The sequence below is a fragment of the Eschrichtius robustus genome, chromosome 11 (genome assembly GCF_028021215.1).
Source record: "Eschrichtius robustus isolate mEscRob2 chromosome 11, mEscRob2.pri, whole genome shotgun sequence".
Taxonomy (NCBI): domain Eukaryota; kingdom Metazoa; phylum Chordata; class Mammalia; order Artiodactyla; family Eschrichtiidae; genus Eschrichtius; species Eschrichtius robustus.
The window spans coordinates 88157184-88182755 of NC_090834.1; the positions used below are offsets into that span (position 1 = coordinate 88157184).

General features: G+C 34.5%; 1 protein-coding gene across 2 annotated transcripts in view; it reads right to left on the reverse strand.

Annotated features, from left to right (window-relative positions):
- The window catches only part of CSTF3 (cleavage stimulation factor subunit 3), a 68295-nt gene that overhangs the window by 12399 nt on the left and 30324 nt on the right, over positions 1-25572 (reverse strand). Inside the window, exons 1-10 of one of the 2 annotated variants that reach the window (XM_068556540.1) lie at positions 21697-21732; positions 8554-8586; positions 7721-7818; positions 6474-6540; positions 6355-6389; positions 6144-6270; positions 3900-3977; positions 2943-3105; positions 963-1072; positions 229-345 (exon numbers count right to left, since the gene is read on the reverse strand). In XM_068556540.1, coding sequence (XP_068412641.1) covers positions 229-345; positions 963-1072; positions 2943-3105; positions 3900-3977; positions 6144-6270; positions 6355-6389; positions 6474-6540; positions 7721-7818; positions 8554-8586; positions 21697-21717 — 849 coding nt within the window. In that variant the 5' untranslated portion in view covers positions 21718-21732. Of the gene's footprint in view, positions 1-228; positions 346-962; positions 1073-2942; positions 3106-3899; positions 3978-6143; positions 6271-6354; positions 6390-6473; positions 6541-7720; positions 7819-8553; positions 8587-21696; positions 21733-25572 lie in introns of those variants that run through there. The other variant, XM_068556537.1, reaches the window with a different exon arrangement.

Below are 25572 nucleotides of genomic sequence, written 5' to 3' on the forward strand. Positions count from 1 at the left end.
TATTCATAAACAAGCAGGATTTGAGCTCTGAGGAATCCAGAGGCTGCACCCCACAAAGGCACCTGCTTTGAGCATAAATATATAATGAGCTAAGGACTAATAACTGTTCATTCTGCATTATCTCTGTCTTCCAAAAGCAATATGCCTGGCAAAGAAGCAGCCAGAAAAAAAATTCAGTGCTGCAGTAAAAAATCCAATTACAAGAAAGTTCTAAATATTTTAACTCACCTCTTCATAATCTGCATATGCAAAATAAAGAAGCATATTCTTCTTTAATAAAGTGCTTATTGCTCTTTCATATATATTAGCAGCTTCATCACTAAATAATTTGGCATTATTCATATCCTAGGAGAGAAAAAAGAAAGCTCACTTACAATAATTTCAATAAAGCTGAAAGAGAATAAAACACACACTCATATGTATATACGTATGGACACATATGCATTTCTGGATTCTTAAGAAATCCCAGGGACTTCCCTTGTGGTACAGTGGATAAGACTCCGTGCTCCCGATGTAGGGGGCCCAGGATCAATCCCTGGTCAGGGAACTAGATCCCACATGCATGTCGCAACTAAGAGTTCGCATGCCACAACTAAGGAACCCTCCTGCTGCAATTAAGGAGCCCACATGCTGCAACTAAGACCCGGTGCAACCAAATAAATAAATAAATATTAAAAAAAAAAAAATTCCAAAGACTTCTTCCATTATTTTAACATAAAGAAGAATCATAGAAGTACTCTAAATGATTCATCACTTTAATACATTAAAGAAGAGCCACTATATTTTAATTCTGACTAAGGTAGTCTAATCATATAAGAGGGTCACTAAGATTCATAGTGACATAAGATTAAAATTTTCAATACCTACACTTCATTACCAAAATTCAGTGCTATACTTTTAGCAAATTATTGCTATATCAAAACCATGAAAAGACCAAAAGGGGGAAACAAATAAATACTCACCCCCTTCTCTGCTAACAGTTTACTTGACTGCTCAAGATACTGGGCAGCTTCATACCAAATATCAGGGTGATGGCCCAGCACAAGCAGGCACTGTTCATAAGCAAACATAACTAAGGGAAGACATTTGCAACATTCAATTAGAATAAATATTATTTACAAAACTATCAATACAAGCGTCACAACTCAATTTTTAGGCTAAGACAGGGCCCTCAGTAATGAATGATAATTGGAAATAAAAAAACTTCGGTGATTTCTGGCATTATCATCCACCCAAACCCCATTCATTCATCATTTATTAAATTAATATTTATTGAGTGACAACTATATGCTAGGGAATGTGAAAGACACTGTGAATATACCAGTGAATAAGACTTCCTATACTCAAGAAGTCTGCAGTATAGTGGGAAGATTGATATTAAGAACGCAGTTATGAAAAGTAATAAGTATTATGATGAGGAAAGTAGAGTGTACTCTTGAAACTTACAGCAGCAGGACTTAACATAGTTTAGAGACTCAAGAAAGGCTTCACTAAGGAACTGACATCTAAGCGAAACCTGAAGAGGGGATAGAATCTGGTCAGATGAGAGAGTAAGTAGAGGCAGGAAGGACAGGAGTAGATACAAAAATGGTGTAAACAAAGGAAACAGTACTTGCAAAGGCCTCCAGCTGAGAGAGCAAGGCAAGATTGAGGAATTTTTTTTTTTAAGTTCCAAATTCTAGTTCTGACAGTGCCAGAGTAGTCTGTATCAGACTAACTCTCCTGAAAAAAAAAAAAATCATAAACTGAAAAATACAAAAAGCAACTGTTTAAAGGCACTAGAGAATGACCAAAAGAAAAAGAAACTGGAGAGGACTGAGCCCTTAAAAAATTGGAATCACACTAGGTGAGATATATATTTAATATGGCTTTTCCCCTCAAGTGCACACCCCTGTGTGTATAGTTCTGGGATAGCTAGAACTCAAGCCAAATGCTGAAGTCTTACTGGCTTGAGGTAAGTAACATGGAGTTTTGGGTTACAAGAACAGCTGGAAATTAAGGGGGAAGATCCCCCAAAAGAGAGCCACAGAAGGTGGAGGCTGAAAATCTGGGCCTAATGCCCTCAGATCTTCAACTGACTCTAAAATAGACATACACAGGAAAGAATACAAACAGCCTGAGCAGAAAGCAAAGCTGAAAGAGCTGGATAGATATCTCATCAGCTTCCCACTGTAATGGAGACCAAGTCTGGAATCTGAGTCCCATCAAGTTAAGAAAGTCTGAGTAAACACCTTGAACTTTCCATTATATCTTGGGAGTAAAGACTATATCCCAGGACTAAGAGATTTACTGTGAGATAAAGGCCACTAACAGAGACTCATCCTAACAGTGTAAAACCAAGCCTCCACAAGGTCCAGGAGATCTGCCAGTAATTTAACTCCCTGCTAAAAGAAAACTCAACATTCTTCAGAGGAAGATAACAGAATCTAGTCTTTACTATGTACCATTTACACATCTGTTACAATGTCCAAAAATTTTTTTTAAATGTCTAGACTTGTGACAAAACAAAAAATGTGACCCATAGTCAAGAGGAAAAGAAATCAGCACCACAATGGCTCAGATATTGGAATTAGCAGATGAGGATTTTATAACTATTGTTATAAAAATGTTCAAGGATATAAAGAAAAAGATGGTAACAGCCATGGAATCTTAACAGAAAAAGGAAAACTATAAAAAACATAAAAATTTCTAGAATGGAAATTTATACAACTGAAAAGTAGAATATTTGAAATGAAGAATTCAGTAGATGGGCTCACCAGCATATTGGATATGATAAAGCAAAGGTCAGTGAACATGGAGACAGATCTATAGAAATTACTGAATCTGAAGAACAGAAGAGAAAAAAAGACTGGGAGTAAAAAACATCCTCGGTAACCTATGCGATAATATCAAGTGGCCTAACATACACATAATTGGAGTCCCAGAAGGGTTAGTCTTGTTACCTCTTTTAGTTATAAGGGTCTGATCTTCTGTACGAAGAGGGTTGCTCTTTTCCCACTGTATGTACTTCTTCCACATATCTACCTGCTGAGCTTCTTGAGGAGTATTCTGAGGAGGCACTGAGGGAGCATTGCGGTCCAAACCTTTCATTACTGTCTCATATTCCTAGACAACAAGTATTTAGAATTCTGTGGTAAGCTGAGGAACAACTCAGATGTATGAAATGCAGCTGATCTGTTTGGAATACTTTGTTCAAAATGCCTAGTTTTTCCAAATACTACTTTGTTAATATAACCTAAAAACTATTTAAGAGCAGGAATAAAGATAACAGAAGATTACCTACCCAAGAAGAGGTTCCCAGGACTGGGTGAACAGAACAGCCCTGGGCCCTCTCTGCAGGTGATCTAGGAAGTCACTCTTCAGGACAGAGGAGTTGACAGATCAACATGACTGATGATCTGGTGGCACTGTTACTGCCACCTTTGGAGAAGTGATCTGTCTTTTAAAATTTCAATAGTTCATAGTCTAGGCTATTTTCCCTAACTTCTAACAGTGTCAACAAATGGAAAGTTATGTACACAAGACAAAACTCGGTCCCTGAGAGCTATGTCATTAGACCACAGATTATTACAGTTTTCGGATATGTATGAGCTGACAGGAGGGATGGATAACAACTACTTGATCAATTCTAGGTAGAACTTTGTCTCTATGACCTCTGTTTCTATATTTTAAAAAATAATTTCTTCCAAACTTGATTTATTCTATTTTGTCCTTTAACATGTCTGTAAAGAGGTAATTTGCTTCAAATAATCATCTGCTCAGACAACGTAATTAACTGTCATTAGTTAAGACTGCTAATGATTGAAAATATTAAGAGTAATACCAGATAGGGAAAGCTCCTGTGTAAATAACATACTCACAACAAACATTATAGTAAGTGGCCTGATAGAATTCCATACCTTTGCTACCCGCCTAGCATTCATGTAATCCCTACTCCGATCTTCAATCATTTTTTTAGCTAAATGAATATTGATACCCTAAGGAAAAAAAAAGAAAAATGCATATTATTTGAAAATTAAGTATATTTTAATGTTAGCATAATATAGTATATTCATTTGCTAAATTACTTTAAAGTGTTTAAGAGGTTTTTTGGTTAGTAAAATAAAGGTTTGATCACATTATATGCTTAAGAAATGAAGGAGGATCTGCCTATGTGTTATGAGATGCAGTAAGTTTCCATATGTCAGGAATTTCTAAAGACAGGGAATGATTTGGAAAGGACCAATTATTTCACATAAAATTCTAGTAATAAAGAATGATATACAGGACTTCCCTGGTGGCGCAGTGGTAAGAATCCATCCGCCTGCCAATGCAGGGGACATGGGTTTGAGCCCTGGTCTGGGAAGATCCCACATGCCGCAGAGCAACTAAGCCCGTGCACCACAACTACTGAGTCCGCGTGCCACAACTACTGAAGCCCGCACGCTTAGAGCCTGTGCTCCGCAACAAGAGAAGCCACCGCAATGAGAAGCCCGCACACTGCAACGAAGAGTAGCCCCTGCTCTCCGCAACTAGAGAAAGCCTGTGCGCAGCAATGAAGACCCAACACAGCCAAAAATAAATAAATAAATAAATAAATAAATAAATAAATAAATAAATAAATTTATTTTTTTTTAAAAAAAAGAATGATGTAAAGATTCATCTGGGTGAATAGCCATGAGTTAGTTCTAAAAGCCTTTTTCTAACTTGGTCTGCATAACTTTAAAAATAAATGCAGGGCTTCCCTGGTGGTGCAGTGGTTGGGAATCCTCCTGCCAATGCAGGGGACACAGGTTCGAGCCCTGGTCCAGGGAAGATCCCACATGCCGTGGAGCAACTAAGCCCGTGCGCCACAACTACTGAGCCCACATGCCACAACTACTGAGGCCCGCGTGCCAGGTGTCCGTGCTATGCAACAAGAGGAGCCTGCGCACCGCAACGAAGAGTAGCCCCCGCTCGCTGCAACTAGAGAAAGCCCACGCGCAGCAATGGAGACCCAATGCAGCCAAAAATAAATATATAAATAAAATAAATTTTAAAAAATAAATGCAGAGGTAGCAAGGAGACATAAACATTATCATTCATGCCTAGTAGTTCTCAAAGAGTAGTCCAAAGATTCCTGTTCCCCAAGACCCTTCCAGAGGATCCATAAGATCAAAACAATTTTCAAACAATACTAAGACATGATTTGCCTCTCTCACAAATATACAGTGGAGTTTTTCAGAAGCTACATGACATTCAACAGCATAGCAGATAGAATTTAGAAGCAGATATGAAAATCTACCTGTCTTCTATTAAGCTAAATACCAAAGAGATTTGCAAAAATATGAAATAATGCCACTCTTCTCACTGAATTTTTTCTTTTGGAAAATACAGTTTAATACTATTTATGTTAAAATATAAGGAGTCTACTACTGCAAGCTTTAAATGAATTAATAAATAAGTATCTTGAAACTTTCTCAGTTTTAATTCCAATATGCTAAATATTCATAGGTAAAAGCCACATTAAAATTATAAGTTCTTTGCAGTCTTTAATACTTTTTAAAATCCCAAGACCAAAATGTTTGAGAACCACTGCTCATGCCTATGAGGGAACAGTTTCAATACCCTACATAGTTCTTCCAAATCACAGTGGACATGTGAGGAACTTTCTTTTAAAGATAGAGCTTACTTGGCATGTATGTTTACATAATGGGCTTATTAGTTCAGTTTGTTAAATCATTTGCTTATGAGACAAAGATCTTGGACCACAGCCCTACATCTCACAATTACAAGGCAATAATCACATCACTGTAACTAGGTGACAGAGGGGCATTGCAACTCATCATTACTACTAGAAAAGCAGTTCTAAAAAGGAACTGTTTCATAAGAGATCAGTGGCTATGTGTGTGTGTATGACTGTGTGGATATGGTTTAGCACTGATTAAAAATGGTTTGGTAAGAATTATAATTCTCCCAGAGTATTCTCTAAAAATAACTCAACAGTAAAATGAGACTCTCAAAACATTAGGAATGGTTCTTTCATTACAATCAATATGAAAACAAACGTATGCAGCACTGATATCCAGGTACCTGATATTAGAAAGGCTAGCCTCCACAAATCCACAGTGCATAAAAATTTAGATGGCTTGGTCATAATAATAAACTACTGTGGCCTAATTTACCTCTTCATACTTGTTATAGTCTCTCCACAGTTGTTCAATGTTGATCATGGGATTAACACAACCTCGTTGATAAACTCTTCGAACAGCTGTTATTCTCTGATTTTCTGCATAAGATCCAACAGCTTCCCTGGCATTGGATAAGAAATACCATCAATTATATTATAGCTAAATCAACTGTTCACACAGAAAATAAAACTATAAAAATACTTACACGCCTTTTAAGAAATTGATGTAATCTACCCAAATCTAAGAAATAAAATAAAATGTTAGTATCTTTCTTAGTAGTTTCAAATTTTTTAAGTGTATGTATTAAAAAAAATTTAACTCTACCTGATAAGACATAATTTCCATTCCAATTTTATCCAGTGCAAAGTCATATGCTTGAGCCATTTTTTCTCTGAAATAAACATGAAAGGCATGTTTTTTAGAAAAATTTCATGTTATTAAAATGTATCTACAACTAAAACATAATCATGATTTCTGATCATATGATCAGAACAGCATTTAAACCGCTTATACAAACAAAATGTAAAGACATCTTTGCAAGTATATAAACAAAATGTAAAGGCTAAGCTCTTTTGTGTTTAGCTTGTCAATGTCATTAATTTATGTACTTTGTTTCTTTTACCTACTACTTGTAAGCTTATCAAAGATAGAGGCCATGTTTTATTTATCTTTATATCGTTTATTAATTTTTTAAGACTTTTTTTTTTGATGTGGACCATTTTTAAAGTCCTTATTGAATTTGTTACAATATTGCTTCTGTTTTATGTTTTGGTTTTTTGGCCACGCATGTGGGATCTTAGCTCCCCAACCAGGGATCAAACCCACACCCCCTGCATCGGAAGGCAAAGTCTTAACCACTGGACCGCCAGGGAAGTCCCCTCTTTAAAGCCCTTAAATTGCCTAATCTTATATGTAGAAGATTCAAATGTGGAAATATCTGGTTCTTTGATTAAGAAGGCAAGTTATGTCTGAAGATCTATTAGCTCTGACATAAAATTTAGGGAGAAAGAACTTCTTCAGTGTAAGACAATAAACAATAATGAAGAAAAAGAAAACAAAGATAGAATTCTGGTTATAAAAATAATCTGCCTATTTGTTATATACAAAAACAGCATTTGAGAAGGTCCATTATTTAGATTCAACAAAGATAGATAGGTGGGGTAAGTCCTAGTGAGGAGGTCAACTATACAACAATACCATTGTCAAAGATGCCTTGGAATACTTAAGTAGCATATTACAATGTAACCTGCCAAGAGTGGTGCCATGACAAGTAATAAGATGCTTTTTATTAAGTTTGTCAACAAGCCTGTCAACAAAGTGCTTTGGAGTTGCAAATGTACAGTGTTTCAATATATAAGAGGGGCTTGGATGATTCAATTCTCCAGAATAAATCTAATACCAGTGGCTTTCTTTGAAGCATTTTTTTCCATGGTTTACTGACTTCTCAGAGAATCCTGACTTTTCAAATCCTTAAGTTTCTTCACCCTCTGGAGTTAAGAGGTGTGAGTTTCTATGGGGTTGACTGTGTGCCTGGGGATGACCTGCATTCTTAAGCTCCTGATTGAACTTACTTGTAACTTGGTAGTTTACCCTTGGTTTCTCGGACATATGAAAGATAACACTTCCATAAATCAATGTGCAAAACCTTCATAAGGCATCTCTGAAATAGCTGTAAATACAATAAAATATTATCAGAATCCACACTTAAATAAATTTCACATGTACATAGTTGAAATGGAACATTAAAGAAACAAATTCAGCTCCTTTCATGAATTTATCTTCTTACAAATAAATGTCAAATAACAACTCCCTCTATTTTGTTTAGATAATCAAAATCATTCTCATAATTTTGGTCAGCAGAGTATAATTATTTTCTTTTCCAAAATTTTATTTTATCTTTTAAAATTTATTTATTTTATTTGTTTATTTTTGTCTTGGGTCTTCGTTGCTGCATGCAGGCTTTCTCTAGTTGCAGTGAGTAGGGCTACTCTTTGTTGCGGTGCGCGGGCTTCTCATTGCGGTGGCTTCTCTTGTTGCAGAGCACAGGCTCTAGGCTCACGGGCTTCAGTAGTTGTGGCTCACAGGCTGTAGAGCACAGGCTCAGTAGTTGTGGCACACAGGCTTAGGTGCTCCGCGGCATGTGGGATCTTCCCGGACCAGAGCTCGAACCCGTGTCCCCTGCATTGGCAGGCGGATTCTTAACCACTGCGCCACCAGGGAAGTCCCCCAAGATTTTATTATGAACATTTTCAAACATACAAAAGGGCTGAATAAGTACAATGAATTCCTATGTAATCACTAGCTAGATTCAACAATTGTTAACATTTTACTGTATTTGCCTTATGTATATTAGGTCCTAAATTAAACTTCAGCATACATTCAAAGTATACTTAAGAGGACTCACCTTTTCGACCTTGTCATAATTTTTAGCTTTAATCTGCAGAGAAACAAAGAAAAATACAGAATTAACACCATTCTTTTTAGAGTACTATCACTATCTCTGAGTGTTTTGATTAAGCTTGTAAATTCATTTCTACACTTTCCTATTTAATTCTGCCTTTTGAAAATAACAAATAGAAGTTTGAACCCAATATGGATAATATGCATTGTAAATATGCCTTACATAAATTAATTCTATATGGAAAAATTTTTATAAGCTCATTTATGTTGAACTTTTGTGAATTTAAAATTTTATAAAACAGTCACAAGATGAATAAAGAAATATAAACAAGGCATACTTGAATAGGGCTTTAAGTATCTAATGAAGACAAACTTAAAGCTTTATTTTCCCTGAATAGCTACTACTAGAACAATCTGAGTAGGGTAGCAAAAAAGATTTGTGAATTTTGACTACACATAAATTTTAATCACTCAGTCAATCTACTATACTCCAGGCGCTGTGCTAGGCACTGGGGCTACCACAGTGAAAAAAACATGCATAGTCTGCCTATGTCCTCATAGAGCTTACAATTTTACAGGGAAAACAAGTGTCAAGATGGGGGAACTACAGGGTGCTATGGGAGCATTTAGGAGGAGCATAAAACTCAGACTTATGGGGTTGCAAAAGATTTCCTGGAAGAAGTGAAGATGTTAAGAATGAGGTGTGAGGTCAGAATGGCTATCATCAAAAAGTCTACAAACAATAAATGCTGGAGACGATGTGGAGAAAAGGGAACCCTCCTACACTGTTGGTGGGAATGTAAATTGGTGCAGCCACTATGGAGAACAGTATGGAGGTTCCCTTAAAAATTAAAAATAGAGCTATCATATGATCCAGCAATCCCACTCCTGAGCATGTATCTGGAAAAGACGAAAACTAATTCGAAAAGATACATGCATCCTAATGTTCACAGCGGCACTACTTACAATAGTCAAGACATAGAAGCCACCCAAGTGTCTATCAAGAAACAATTGGCTTAAGAAGATGTGGTATATATATACAATGGAATATTACTCAGCCATAAAAAAGAAAGAAATACTGCCATTTGCAGCAACATGGATGAACCTAGAGAATATACTAAGTGAAGTAAGTCAGAGAAATACAAATATTATATATCACTTATATGTGGATCTAAAAAATAATACAAATGAATCTATATACAAAACAGAAACAGACTCAGAGGCATAGAAAACAGACTTATGATTACCAAAGGGGAAAGGGAAGGGGAGAGGGATAAATCAGGAGTATGGGATTAACAGATACAAATTACTATACATAAAATAGATAAGCAATAAGGATTTACTGTATAGCACAGGGAACTATATTCAATATCTTGTAATAACCTCTTATGGAAAATAACCTGAAATGTGTATATATATATATACACACACACACACACACTTTGCTGTACACTTGAAACTAACACAATATTGTACATCAATTCTATTTAAATTTAAAAAAGAGTTGTTAGACTGGTAAAGAAAGGGAGGAGTTATTCCAGGCAGAAGGAGTGGCATGTGCGAAGACAAAGGTTAAATAAATACTATTAGATTTCCCTTTCTTTGAGTATTTTCATCAGATGGTAGGTGGGGTTAGTTATTCAATTGTGATATATCAGCAAATCTTTGTATCAGCCTGACAGGTGAATAATTTGACTGGTTAGAGAAACCTTGGCTTGTGGTTCTTTTCAATCAGTAGTATAGATAAAATTTCCCACTGCTTTCTGGCTTAAGGTGAGGCAGATCAGAACTCTGGTGACAGGCTCTTTTTCTTTTGCTGATTACTTGCTCTTTCTCTCTGGAACTTGTAAGATTTCACCCTTGATCTTCAGAGTTCATAAACTGTAACAGGATTTGCTTAAATATAGGTCTTTGCTCTTTGAGGCAGTTTAGTCAAGGCTCTGGAGTCAAATCTCTTGGGTTCACTTTTTGACTATACACTTAACCATTTTTCCTCTTCTGAATTAGGGGGGATAATAGTACCTATTTTGTAGGGCTGTTTTAAGGACTCAACGAGTTAATAAATGTAAAGCCCTTAGAACACTGCAAGTGAGAACTTAGTAATTGACATTTATTATTATTACCATGAATTCTGCCAGGGACTCAGCATGCCCTTTGAAGCTAGAGTCATGTCTTTCAGCTCAAGACTTTTCCTCTTTTTTAAATTATTGCCTCTCTTTAATCTGTTCCTTTTTTTCCTTATTGAACTCCTATTATACACATTAGGTCTACTTCTTCTATCCTCAGAATCTGTTATTTTTACCCTTTCTTTGCCTTTTGGCTCTAAGTTTAAAAATACTTCTTCCACTAGATTCTCCAGGCCACAAATTTAAGTCTCCATGTTATCATTTTCCTCCAGTTGACCTATTGCTGTAGTTGGTTCAAAAATAATGGCTTTTGGCACCAGAGGTTTTTTTGTTTTGTTTTTTTAAATACTGCAGTTTCAATCTCACTGTGCTCCTATTATTTTGTTCAAGTTATTGTCTCTCTCCTCCAGCAGCTCTATTTTGTTGGGGGCCTGTCCCAACAGTTTGTTTATATTCCTTTCTTGTTGCTGGATCCTTAGATATGCAGTTATTTCTTCCGTCTATTCCCTGATCTCAGAGTTGGCAGTCCCAGTGTTGTAGTTGACCCTTCTCTACCACGAGAGCTGTGTAGCAGGTGTAAACAGCAAGTTGGCTGTTGGTAGTCTTCTGACAAAAAAACAGAGAGAAATCTTTGCTCAAGAGTAAGGAGTACTCAGCCTGCCAGTTCGGCTCCTTTTTGGTTTCCTGGTGGCCAGGCTGATGTCAACATTCCTCTGGGGCAAAAAGACAGTGGAAGGGTGCCAAGTATTTCTGAGTCAGTTTCTTATTCCTTGTCCTAGGCGCTCCACCAGCCCTGTTCTTCGAGACTGCAATAGAATCTGAGGTTTCCTTGCATCCAGCTGCTTGGCTCAGTAAATAGGTTGAGTTGAGAGTAGGAGTGAAGTAAGACAAATTCAAGTCACCAGATTCCCAAGTGTAGATGACAGATTATATACAGTTCTTAAAATTGGCCAGGAAAACCGAAACTATTCTTTGGGAAAATTGGCAAAGAATATGAATAGGCAATTCCCAAAGAGAAAATGTAAATGGTTAAAAATAATAAGTGTTAGAAATAACACTGTTGGTGGGAATGTAAATTTGTGCAACCACTGTAGAAAACAGTATGGAGTTTTCTCAGAAAACTAAAAATAGAATCATCATATGAGTCAGAAACTCCACTCCTGGGTATATATATTCAAAAAAACTAAAAACACTAATTTGAAAAGATACATGCACCTCAATGTTCATAGCAGCATTATTTATAATTGCCGAGATATGTATGCAACCTAAGTGTCCATCAACAGAATGGATAAAGAAGATGTGGTAAATATATACAATGGAATACCACTCAGTCATGAAAAAGAACAAAATTTTGCCATTTACAGCAACATGGATGGACTTGAAGGGCATTATACTAAGTGAAATAAGACAGAGAAAGACAAATACAGTATGTTATCACTTATATGTGGAATCTAAAAAATACAACAAACCAGTGAATATAACAAAAAAGCAGACTCATAGATATAGAGAACAAACTAGTGGTTACCAGTGAGGAGAGGGAAGAGGGGGAGGGGCAATATAGGGGTAGGGGATTAAGAGGTACAAACTATTAGGTACAAAATAAGCTACAAGGATATAGTTACAACATGGGGAATATAGCCAATATTTTATAATAATTATAAATGGAGTATAATCTTAAAAATTGTGAATCACTATATTGTAGACCTGTAACTTATATAACATTGTAAGCAACTATACTTCAATAAAAATAAAAATAAATGCCTCCATTTAAATCCCATTATATATATATATATGTATATATATATACACACACACACACGTTTACAAAGATTACTAGATTGCAAAGATTACTAGAACTTGCTCACATCTTATTTATTATATTAAAAGTAATGTTATATAAGTTTAAATAACAGGGGTCTTAAAAAAATATTTTTAGGGAATTCCCTGGTGGTCCAGTCGTTAGGACTCCACTTCCACTGCAGGGGGCATGGGTTCCATCCCTGGTCAGGGAACTAAGATCCCTCAGGCCGCACGGCGTGACCAAAAACAAACAAACAAAAAATTATCTTTAGTCTTTGGTTCTCTAACCTGCAAACAATCATCTCAGGTGACTGTTAAAAATGTAGATTTCTGTTTTTTTTAACAGGAATCCTAAGTTATCCTAATGCGAAAAAGTTTTTAAGTGGTTGGAAATATACCAAAAAATGAACAATTTATATGTTAGTGTGATGGAATGATTGTTTTTTCCAAAGCTTCTAATAACACGGTATATTATTTTTGTAATTAAAAAAATCATTCCAAGAAAAAATTTAGGATAATTTTAATATTTATCCTTCGATATATCTATTTATCATCAAAATTTGTCATACAACTTCAATATTACTTTTTTGATGAATCATTTGAATTTTACCAAAATATGAAAAGTTGTGGTGGAGAAAAAGTACTAAATTTTAAAAAATTGTCAGCTGGGAATTCCCTGGCAGTCCAGTGGTTAGGACCCCTCGTTCTCACTGGGTTTGATCCTTGGTCAGGGAACTAGGGTCCCACCAGCCACGTGGCCAGGCCAAAAAAATAAGAAAACATAAAAAATAAAAAATAAAATTGTCAACTTCCTAATATTTTCATTTTATAAAGGGGGAAGATAGTTGGAATTCTAGCAAGATTAATTAAACTTTAAATTTAATTAAATTCAAATGAGTGGTTATTTGGGGGAGAGTGAAAAGAAGTATAACACTGAACAAACACAGATCTGTTCCTAACTTTTGAACACTTCCTATTTCGAGTTGTTTGTTAACTTCCACAATTACTTCCCAAGCATTAACTAACATTGTCTTTTGAAACTAGAACTATCCTCTGGGCAGTTATTGGAACTAATGATCATTTACAGTAGATTATTTAATTTTTAAAAGTAAACATTGTCAGAAAAATCTAAAAAAACCTTCATTTAACTGTGGTAATGTTCATTTATAACATAGTTTAGATTAGCTATGCCTTTTACCTGGAACATTTTTATATGAAGATCTAAAGAAGCCACAATATTTCACTGCTCAAAAATAAGTTTTTCATAACTGATGTTAAGAACATATTTTAATATTTCATTGAACAATTTATAAAATGTCAGTATAAGTGTCTATAAAGCTAGTATTTTTCTTATCAGAGAAATAAACCTCTACATGTCAACAGCATTTTGGCTGATTTCCTCAAATTCACTGTTTTTTTTCTTATGATATAGCCTGGGGAAAAAACCCCACCAAATCCCATAACATCAGAACTTTTTAATGTTATTTTTTAAATTATCAAGTATAAGAATAATTAATAAGCGACTGTATAATTTATTTTGAATGGTTCAAAAACACATTTGACAAGTGAACCCAACTGGCAAGATGACTCTAGAGAGGAAAGTAAATTAGCAAACCAATCTAAAGAAAAAGTAAGTCTCTATATATTTTGTTTAGGTTTTCATATAATAACCATTTGGGGCAAGTCCATACTTGTGTTTTAAGACACTACTGGTCCACACAGCAGAGGCAGAGCTAGGCCCCATCTCAAGCGAGTTAACATGGCAGTTGCTTAGGACAAATGTGATGAATAACTGAATTAATCATAAACCCACATTCTTAATTTGTCCCCTACATCTTTTCTACTCTAAAGCACAGCACATGCACTTTTGTGGAATTTAGGACAACCAATTTAAATTAAGTTTGAGCTGCAGAAGCTGCCTGATTCTGCTTCTCTTATTATCCAAAAAGCTCAGCTCCAATCCTGAAACCTGAAAGCAAATGGAATCCTAAATACAAACCCCATCTTCCATTAATTTACTCTTTCTCACTACTCTTTTCTGTTTTCAATCCGCTATGCCTTGGAAATTATGTCTTAGAAAATTACAAAATGTAAGCAGATTTAACGAATTTGGGAAACATTGAGGAATGAACTGTAAGATCAAACAACAGATTTTTAAGTTGCCAGAGAAGCTGCAGAACATTTTCCTTTCCACCCAGTCCCAATTTTAAAGTAAAGATATCAGGAGAGGAGTATCTGCCAGTAAATTCATTTTTATTCAACAAATAATTGTGTGCCTATGTGGCAGGCTCTATTCTATCTCTAGAGATACAGTGGTGGATTAAACTAAGTTTTATAGTTCATGGAGTTATATTTTAGTGAGGGAGTCAGATAAATAAACTAGGTAGTTTAAAATGTTTGCTTATCTGTGCTTCCTAATTTTTCCCACAATATACGGTACTATTTCCATAATTTTCCTATTAAATGTAGTTACAAATGTATGCCTACATACACATACATGGATTTACATTTAACAGATTGGCCAAAACCATGTTGTTGTCCCATAAATTTCCAGTTCCTCAAGGCACTTAAAATGTGCACAGAAATAACATTTGTTAAATATGAGTGTAAAGTATAGACCACTTATAGTCTCAGTATGATTGACATTAAAATGTGCTAAGCAAAAATATGATTATCTTCAGTTTTGGGTTAAATGATTCTTTGTATGAACCAAATTAGGTATTAATTAATCTTCCACTTTTCTGAACCAACTAAAAAGTATCTGTAGCATGTTTAGGATTTACCAAGTAGATATGGGAATATGGACCTGAACTCTATCAAAGAGCTTATAATCTAGTTAGAATCATAAAATTATTGGAAAGAACACAGGACTAAATTTAAATTATTTTCTACTTGGGCCATGTCTTATAAAATCCAGAGGAATAGGCGTTCCATGCAAATTAGAGTTACCAAGGAAAAGTTTTATTGTTCAGATGGAATCCTGGCCATTAATGAGAAAAAGTTTCTGTAAATTCGTGAAATAACACGAGTTTCTGTGGAATAGTGAAAACATTCAAACAAGAATAGGTATTAGGAAAATAGGTTGGCTAGTTGTGGTGGAGGTCCATTACAGGGGGCCTAAAAAGCCAAGCAGAGTTTAAATCTGATACACAAAAATTGGCTGTCACACAATAAGGAAAGTACAGAAACTATGGCTCATCTGTGTGTGGGCGGGGGTGGTTTGAGGGGGTAAAGGTAGGAAAGAAGACAGAGGTGGCTTTCAGTGCCATGGAATGAGGCAAGCAGCCACTAGCTGAGAGAATAGCTAAGAGGCTGTTGCTATCATCCTTAAGTGGGATAATAGTGGCCTGGGCTTGGCAGAGGGAGAACAGGGAGAGCAAAACAGTAATATAGAGCGAAAAACAATAGAGTAATTTTTTCATGGGAACAAAAATGAAAAATGTTATAGTAGTTGCTGTACAATAAAGTTTACTTTTTATTACATTTGCGATGACCATAAATAATTCAGGTAGAAACTGTTTACAGTTAGGAGATAAGGTATTGGTTTTCAAATAAGACAGTGGGATTAAAGATGTATATCTGAGTCACTTGTTTAAAAAAAATTTATATATACCTAGAGCATGTAATACCTAACGCATTAAATATATTCTCTGAAGAAGAGAATATACAGACAAGCAAAGATTAATTTCTCAAAAATTATCCATTATTCAGGCAGAGAAAAGGAAAAGAACTCCAAAGAGTACTTGAGATAAGAGAAAAAGGATAAAAATCACATCAGAGAAGTCAAAGGAGACCATTATAAGAAAAAGACGTGGTGGATGGTGGGATATGCCACAGGTCAAAAGGAACTCTGGGTATAGGAAAGACCAGTGGATCTGAAAATAAGAAAATTATTGCTTATCTATTACAAATTTAAATTTAAAAGCTGAAACAATTCAACTTCTTAGAAGTTGAAATCAATGACGAAATACTGCTAATACCAACAGCATTTATTAAATACTTAAGGTATGTAAGCACTACTCTATGTAAGGTATGTAAGCACTACTCTCTTACTATGTAAGAGTTTATATGTATTAACTCATTCAATCATTAGAACAACACTTAAGTAAAGTACTATTATTATTTACTACTTAAAGATGACAAAACTGAGGAAGGTTTAGTAAGTTGCCCAATATTGCACAACTGAGCTCTTAGCTATTACACTACATTGCTCTTTAGCAAGATATAGGTATGAGGATGTTCACTGAAAGAGTGCTTGTGGTAGAGAAAAGTCTGGAAACTTAAATGACCAAAGGCAGACTGACTAAATAAATTACGCTTTGTCTAAACAATGGAATGGATTATGCATATATACATAAAACTTTAAACGCAATGATGTATATTTATAATACTGAATGGAAATATGTCCACAATATATTTTTAAAAGGAAGTGGAATTTTAAAAATGGGCACACATTTGGTATGTTTATCCAATCAACTTATCCTCCTCATCCCACCCCCTCTGTGTCTCTATCTAGAGTGCAAAAGACATAAACTCAGGAGAAATGCACACAAAACTGTTAGCCAAAACTGTTATCACTGCGAGAATAGAGAATTTTTCTGTCTCAGTTATTTCTGTGACAGATTTTATTTCTATAACACAATTTCACAGCAGCAAAGAGAACTGGGTTTTTGTTTTTTTAAAAGAAAAGAAAGAAAATCATAGCTGACTTGGGGCAGTAAATTCCTCTTCTGAGTAATTCGTTGGTATTTTTCTCTGGTTATAAACATCTCCATTTAGAATTCATTCTTAAATGCTCTCAAATCCTCAGCCAGGCCTACCAAGCTGAAAAAGTTATTAAGTAATTGCTAGCAAATCAGGCAAAATTAATTTCAACCAAGAATGTCAAAGGTAAAACTCTGACCTAAATTTGATTTTGTCCCAATTTATAGGGCATCTGTCAACAATCCTCACTTGACATTTATAGACTCAGCCTATTTCACTTAATGTCTAAACTCTTTGCTCCCAGTAAACACACTTTGTAAACACCATGCCAAATCATTACTTTTCAAAAATAATCGGCAAACTCTGAGTAAGAAAAACAGAGCAGGATATTTCACTTTTTGAGAAGTGAGTAGTTTGATCTAAAGTATCAAAACATCACTCATCTTCATGGCTCCATTGGTTTTGCTACTCTAGCCCCCCTACACCACCTCCCCCATGCCACCTCTACATTGATGTATGACATAGATTTTCTTTCTAAATGGTAAATTAAAATTGAGAATGAGAAATGTGTACAATCGTTTGAGATCCTTGAGCTACAGAAATGTCAGAGAACCAAGTTTACAAGCCACTGATCTCGAAAATGGAATCAGTTCTGTACTGCACAACCAGGGAAGTGCTCAAGTAGGTGTGCTGATTCACTTCCCTCAAAAGCCTAATATCACTTTATTTCTTTCACATCCATTTATAGTCTTCTCTAGCCTGCTACCTTAATTTTTAGCTTTTATGAATTGCTCTCTTAACAAAATAAAAATCCTTCTAGGCAAACTTAAAATATTATTCAATAGTATAATTTCTCTAAGATTACTACATGAACTTTATACATTGCCTTAGAAAATATCTCACTCTACTCTCATTTTGCTGAGTTAATCTCCCATTAGTATAGTCACACAACTTTTTAACATGTGGTGAAAATTCTTAGAGTAGAAAACCATTTACGATTCATCTTTCACAATACTTCTCACTGCATACATATTGACAATTGCTATTTTAAAAAAATTAACAATTGAATTATCATTGGGCAAAAGCCTTATTTTAATCACTCCTCTGATCATTCTAGTTTCATAAATCAAGATAATTTCTTTCCCATTTTGATAGATTCCTATCAGAATATCAATTTGCTTGCCTAATTTTCAGTGGCATCAACTGGCATCGTAAGTTTTTCTATGCATTTCTTTGTTACTAATTCTGTGTACACTTTAATACTGCTGAATCAACATGTATACTAGATACACAGTACCATGGGTAACGCTTCATCTCTAGCTTTTCTTAAAATCACTTTTCAAAAACAGGATTAAACTTCTACAATGAAGTGGATATAAATCCAGTGGATTACAGTTCTCTACTTTTTGAGCAACTTGCCTACTCTTCCAGTATTTCCCTATCAACATAGACTTATGAATGATGATTTCCTCATTCTATGAAAATTACAGTACATTCATTCCTGAGACTAAAATATTATGTTTTTTTCAATGCTGCTTTTCAAATACTCTTTAGTTCAGAAATTATAATCACATTCTGTAACTCTGCCTTTGATGCCCTTTTTATTTTATCCAAGAAATTAAAACCTACACCTGTATTTTATGATCCAATTCCAGTTTTCTCAATCCTCTAAGCATAGTTTATTTCTATTTTGTTAACAAAATAACCTAATTTCAGGTTCCCTTTTTAAAAATATTAAATAATCTCCTAATCATTTCTCACCAAAATTGTACATTTATTTAATCTTTTTTCTCTCTACTCTTGTGCAAACTATACATTGGCCATTTTTACTGAAATTCTGAAGCAATTAAAAAATATCATGACCTGAAATTTTTGAAAGATGATGTCAGCAACCTTTGATAGTGAAATATCAAGTCTAAAATATAAATGTAAAGAAGTTATAAATGTGTAAAGATATTTAAGTAAAATTGTATTTGTTTCACATAAAGCAAAAACTGGAAACTATATGAATGCACAACAATAAAGGACTGGTTAAAAAGCATTTATCTAGGGCTTCCCTGGTGGTGCAGTGGTCAAGAATCCGCCTGCCAGTGCAGGCGACATGGGTTAAATCCCTGGTCCAGGAAGATCCCACATGCTGCGGAGCAGCTAAGCCCGTGTGCCACAACTACTGAGCCTGTGCTCTAGAGCCCGCGTGCCACAACTACTGAAGCCCACGTGCCTAGAGCCCGTGCTCCGCAACAAGAGAAGCCACCGCAAGGAGAAGCCCGCGCACCGCAACGAAGAGTAGCCCCCGCTCGCCGCAACTAGAGAAAGCCCACGCACAGCAACGAAGACCAAGCGCAGCCAAAATTAAATAAATAAAATAAATAAATTTATTTAAAAAAAAGCGCATATGTCTAAAATGAACTACTTTGGCATATTTAAAAGTGATTTTGTATAATAAACAACACAAAAGTATGCTATCATGTAAAAAACTTAAGTTACAAAAAAGTTTTAAGATTTTATAGATAGCTACATCTAGAAATGCTAAGTGGTGAAAGTGGGAATATGGATGTTTCTTCTCTTTATGCTTATATTTTTCTAATTTTTCTGCAATAAACATATATTACTCTTTCAAATAATATTTTCCTTTATCAGTGCCAATGTAAAAATGTAAAACGTGTAAGTTTTATAGAAAGCTCATTATAAGTTCTGTAATTCTTGTTAAAACATTAACTATAAAAACCTCACTTCAGTAAAAAGATTTAAAAAGAATGCTAAGAATTATACTGTCATACAATTCACAATGAAATAACAATGGATAGGGACTGATTAAAACTCTAATATGTACTTTGAAAACAGATTTCACATTGTTTAGATAATTCCATGCAAACACCCAAATCAATTTTATTTTTCATTAATTCTTTTGAATGAAAACATGGTTTTCATTTCCCATGTAACACTGCTTTAAGTACTTACTTAAAAGATGAGAAGTTGGAATTTCGAAAATGGAGGTTTAAATAGGTAGACATAGCTAACAAATTATCTTCAAGAAAAGCAAAGAAAAAATTCAGGTAAAAAATATAAAACTCCAGAAGAATCAGTAAGACTGAGACATGAATCTTCTTCCTCTATGGTAGACATGCTCCAAAACTGAAACTTCGGCTCTATTTTAATGGGTTAAGTCCTACTTTGAAATGTTAAGTACTACCTCCAGAATGTTTATTAAATAATCTAATAGATACTTAAATTTTAAAACTTCTTTTTTCCTAACTTTGTAAGTTCCTAAGTACATTTATTTAAAGGCTTATCAAGAAAGCATGCACTATGTTCTCTGGAATTTGTTTTATATAGTTTGAAATGTTTGGTTTATATTTCACATTTTATCTCCTCCAGATATATGTTTGTGATGACATTTTCCCAAGTGGTATCACCTGAAGTAAAGAATTAAGTCCAAATTCTATATAGAATACTGGCATTAGGGTTTCAGTAGACAAGACTGCAATAAAGATTATATTGGAATTCCCTCCTTGTGCTGTGACAGAAATGCAAAGAAAGTTGAAGGGGAAAAAAACCTGAAGAGCAAGCTCTGGATCAAGATGATGTTACTTTAGCTGGTAAATGAAGTCTGGAGGAAGGCTCCTATAATCTAATAAACACATGCCCATTCTTTCTAATGGATCCTAATATACAGGTCTGATTTTGTCCAGGCTTTATGTAACAGGTTAGTGGGGATGTCAGATTATCGAAAGCTGTGACATGTAAAAAATAACAGGAAAATAAAAAATTTCCTAATACTGCTTCTCAAAGAAGTCGAGCTCCTAACAGCCCTTTCCCAAGCACTCCCTAAACCTAAGGGAAGACAGGACAGGGACAAGACCATTGCTCTATCCTCCTCCCCACATTCCCTCATCATCCCACAATATGCACACAATAATCTAAGGACGGACTTTCAAATTGTTACAGTTGAGATACATTGCTGGATAGGAGGGCATTCATGTTCTAAAACCAGATTTTATGAAGTATTTACCTGACCATTGAGAAAACTAGTTTAAAAATATTTAATGTTAAATAAGTAGTGCAGATATAATCCTTACACATAGACTCACTTCAAAGGGAGCTATCATTCTTGAAAGATGGTTTCATGATTTTGATGCCTACTATTTTCAGTGACACTGAATAGCTCAAGAAAATCTGTACTGTGAATCAAGATTTTCCTTCAAAAATATAGGCAAATCAACTTAAGGGAAAAAATATATAACTAGCAACAGAAATATACACTTATAAAATCTACTTAAAACTGTTATTATTACATATGGGTATTCAAGTCTCCTCATACCTTTCTAATGCTGAGTTGCAAGAATATAAAAAGTTCAAGACATGTATGAGAAAAATAATTTGCAAACATAATACTTAAGTGGGAAATCATAGAGCTGATCAACTAAATGAAAATCTAAGCACAAAACATTTGAAAGAAAATTATTTAAAGCAAGTCATGAACACCAAAGTAACAAATGAAAGTATTGGTCTTTTACCTCAGAGAGCGTATTTATCATTCCTTCCAGTCTTATACTGAGAAAAACAACATAAACAATAAAGATAACATACTATTTAAATGTTATATCAAAATTACCTGAACTTATAAATAGCAAATCATGCAAAAGTTAAAAGTTTCCCTTAAGTCCCCTAACGTATAATGTTCCTGCAAATAAGAAAAAACCAAACAGAAAAATGGAGTAAGGAGATCAAGTCTCAGAAAAAGAAATCTAAAGGGACTTTAAATGTATAAAAACAGGTTCAATCTCATACATAAGAGAAATGCAAATCACAACCATACTGATATTATAATTGTTTACCTATGAATACTGGCAAAAATTTTAAAGTATAATAATATATTGAATTAACAAGCTGTGAGGAAGTGTACTTTCAATATCAAGGATTATTAATGGGATTTCAAATTATTACAACCTCTGTGGAAGGCAATTTGGTTAAAAAAAATCCTTCATACTCTTTGATCCAGCAATTCCTCATCTAGGAATAACCTAGATATATTTACAGATAGAAATGACATGTACACATATATTCAATGCAGTAATGTTTGTAATAAAACAAGTTTGGGAGGAACCTAAATGTCCTTCAGCAGAAGACAGATTAAACAAAATAAGGAATAAGTACTTGTAAAAAAAAAAATACACTCTAAAATTTACTTTGTTAAGCAAATAAGAAAAAAAGCAAGGTGTAAAACAAAACCTAAGAGGCAATTGTTCATGTAAAAGGAGAGGAAAAAAAATAAGCTGAATATTTTTCACTGGGGAGGGGAATTGGGTGACTCAAGGATGGACAGATGAAAAACTTTTCCCTGTAGGTCCCTTTCATATCTTGGGTTTTTGAACCATATTTTAAAATATACAAATATGTATTTTAAAACTCTTTAGGTAATATATAACCTTTTGGGGCTTCTCTCATGTTTAAACATATTTCTGTATTTAACCATCAATTCTTAAAAAAAAAATTCCAGATACTCTAAAAATGTATACAAGTAATAGAACATGTATTATGCACACAGGTATTAAGATGTATAATATTGTTAAACTATTTAACTCACAGTATTTTTTAAGGCAAAGGATTTTTGCAACATCTAAATACCTAGTAGAATTTAAGCATTTGTAAAAGAAACAATCAACCATAACACAAACTGATAAAACAAAGTACAGAAGTACTACCATAAAATTTTAACTTATTTAGTCAGATAATTTTCAAACCTAAAAATGGATGTTAACTAATGGAACAAGACACTGATGTCACTCAAGATTACTTAAAGTGTTTTATAAAGTATTTATAACATTTAATAATAAGATTATTGAAGTAATATAGATGGGTAAACATCTGAAAGTCAACATTTACTTTAACAAACTGTTGCATGCTGGGAAGACTGGACAGCTACATGTAAAAGAATGAAATTAGAACACTTCCTAACACCATACACAAAAATAAACTCAAAATGGATTAGAGACCTAAATGTAAGACCGGACACTATAAAACTCCTAGAGGAAAACATAGGAAGAACACTGTTTTACATAAATCACAGCAAGATCTTTTTTGATCCACCTCCTACAGTAATGGAAATAAAAACAAAAATAAACAAATGGGACCTAATGAAACTTCAAAGCTTTTGCACAGCAAAGGAAACCATAAACAAGACGAAAAGACAACCCTCAGAATGGGAGAAAGTATTTGCAAACTAATCAACGGACAAAGGATTAATCTCCAAAATATATAAACAGCTCATGCAGCTCAATATTAAAAAAACAAACAACCCAATCCAAAAATGGGCAAAAGACCTAAATAGACATTTCTCCAAAGAAGACATACAGATGGCCAAGAAGCACATGAAAAGCTGCTCAACATCACTAATTATTAGAGAAATGCAAATCAAAACTACAATGAGGTATCACCTCACACCAGTTAGAATGGGCATCATCAGAAAATCTATGAACAACAAATGCTGGAGAGGGTGTGGAGAAAAGGGAACCCTCTTGCACTGTTGCTGGTAATGTAAATTGATACAGCCACTATGGAGAACAGTATGGAGGTTCCTTAAAAAACTAAAAATAGAATTACCATGTGACCCAGCAATCCCACTACTGGGCATATACCTTAAGAAAACCATAATTCAAAAAGACACATGCACCCCAGTGTTCACTGCAGCACTATTTACAATAGCCAGGTCATGGAAGCAACCTAAATGCCCATCGACAGACGAATGGCTAAAGAAGATGTGGTACATATATACAATGGAATATTACTCAGCCATAAAAAGGAACAAAATTGGGTCATTTGTAGAGACGTGGATGGATCTAGAGACTGTCATACAGAGTGAAGTAAGTCAGAAAGAGAAAAAAAAATATCGTATATTAATGCATATATGTGGAACCTAGAAAAATGGTACAGATGAACCGGTCTGCAAGGCAGAAATTGAGACACCGATGTAGAGAACAAACGTATGGACACCAAGCGTGGAAAGTGGCAGGGGGTGGGGTGGTGGTGTGATGAATTGGGCGATTGGGATTGACATGTATACACTTATGTGTATAAAACTGATGACTAATAAGGACCTGCTGTATAAAAAAATAAATAAAATTTAAAAATTAAAAAAACAAAACGACTGTTGCATGCCACAATCTTTATAAACTTCTGGCACTAAACCAATCAAATAAGATTTACCAATTTATAAATTAAAATAAAAATAAAATTCATAATCATTTTCCTCAAAAAAATGAAGGTAAAAATATAACATGAATTACAATTCTAACAAAAGACCTTTCATCTATGAGAACTTTCATTAGAAAAGAATGACTTTGGAGGGAAAATCTTATTAAGAAAAATATTGAGTAATCTGGTGGATACTACCTAAACAAGAATATTCTTTATATACATATATATATATATACATATATATATATCATTTCTTTTAGTTTGAGGAAGTTATACACTATAATGGGAAATGTCAAAAAATACATATGTGGCCTCTTGCCTTCTGAGATGGCCCACACTCTGTCTGTGGAGTGTGTTTCTCTAAATAAACCCACTCTTACCTATCAAAAAAAAATATTTAACTTTGACAATGTTATTTTATTAACCTCACCTATAATGTCTTTCTTCACCCCTATAAAGATTTTTCTCCTGCGTATAGAACTTTTGACAGGTTTGTTTAAGTAAACTGAAGAGGCAATTCCATTGTCTTCTGGCTTCTACTGTTGCTCTTGGGAAGTTGTCAACCTAACTGCCATTCGTTTGAAGGCCATTTGTCCTTTTGTTTCCAGCTGCTTCTGAGATGGGTTTGGTTTTCATTGTTTTTCTGTAGTTTCAGTCTGTGTCTACATGGGAATTTTTCTTTTTTTAATCCAGTTTGGGATTCATGAAGCATCCTGAATCTGCTGAATTCTTTTAATCACCCTAAAAAAATTCTTAGTATTTATCTCTTCAAATTGTGCTTCTGCCCAATATCTCTCCTCTACTTCTGGAACTTCAGTTAGACACATTTTCACTCTATCCTTTGTGGTCTTAATCCTTTCATATTTCCTATCTCATTGTTTCTTTAAACTCCAATCTGGATTTCTTCAATCCTCCAATTCTCTCTTCACCTGTGTCTAATCTTTTATTAACCTAATTCCATCTTAATTCTAGTCTTTGAAGTCTTTGCAGATCTGTTTCTGCTGTATCTGTTTTTTTATTACATGATTAGTTTTTAACAAGCAAACTCCTTTTCCTTGGAAAAATATTCATGGATATTCTTCTGTGGCTTAGGATGAAGGTGCATTCCTCCAGAAAAAGTCTGAGAAAGATTATCAGGCACCTAGTAGCATAATTCAGGTTGAGGCCACCTTACGCATGGTTCAAAAATTTTTTGA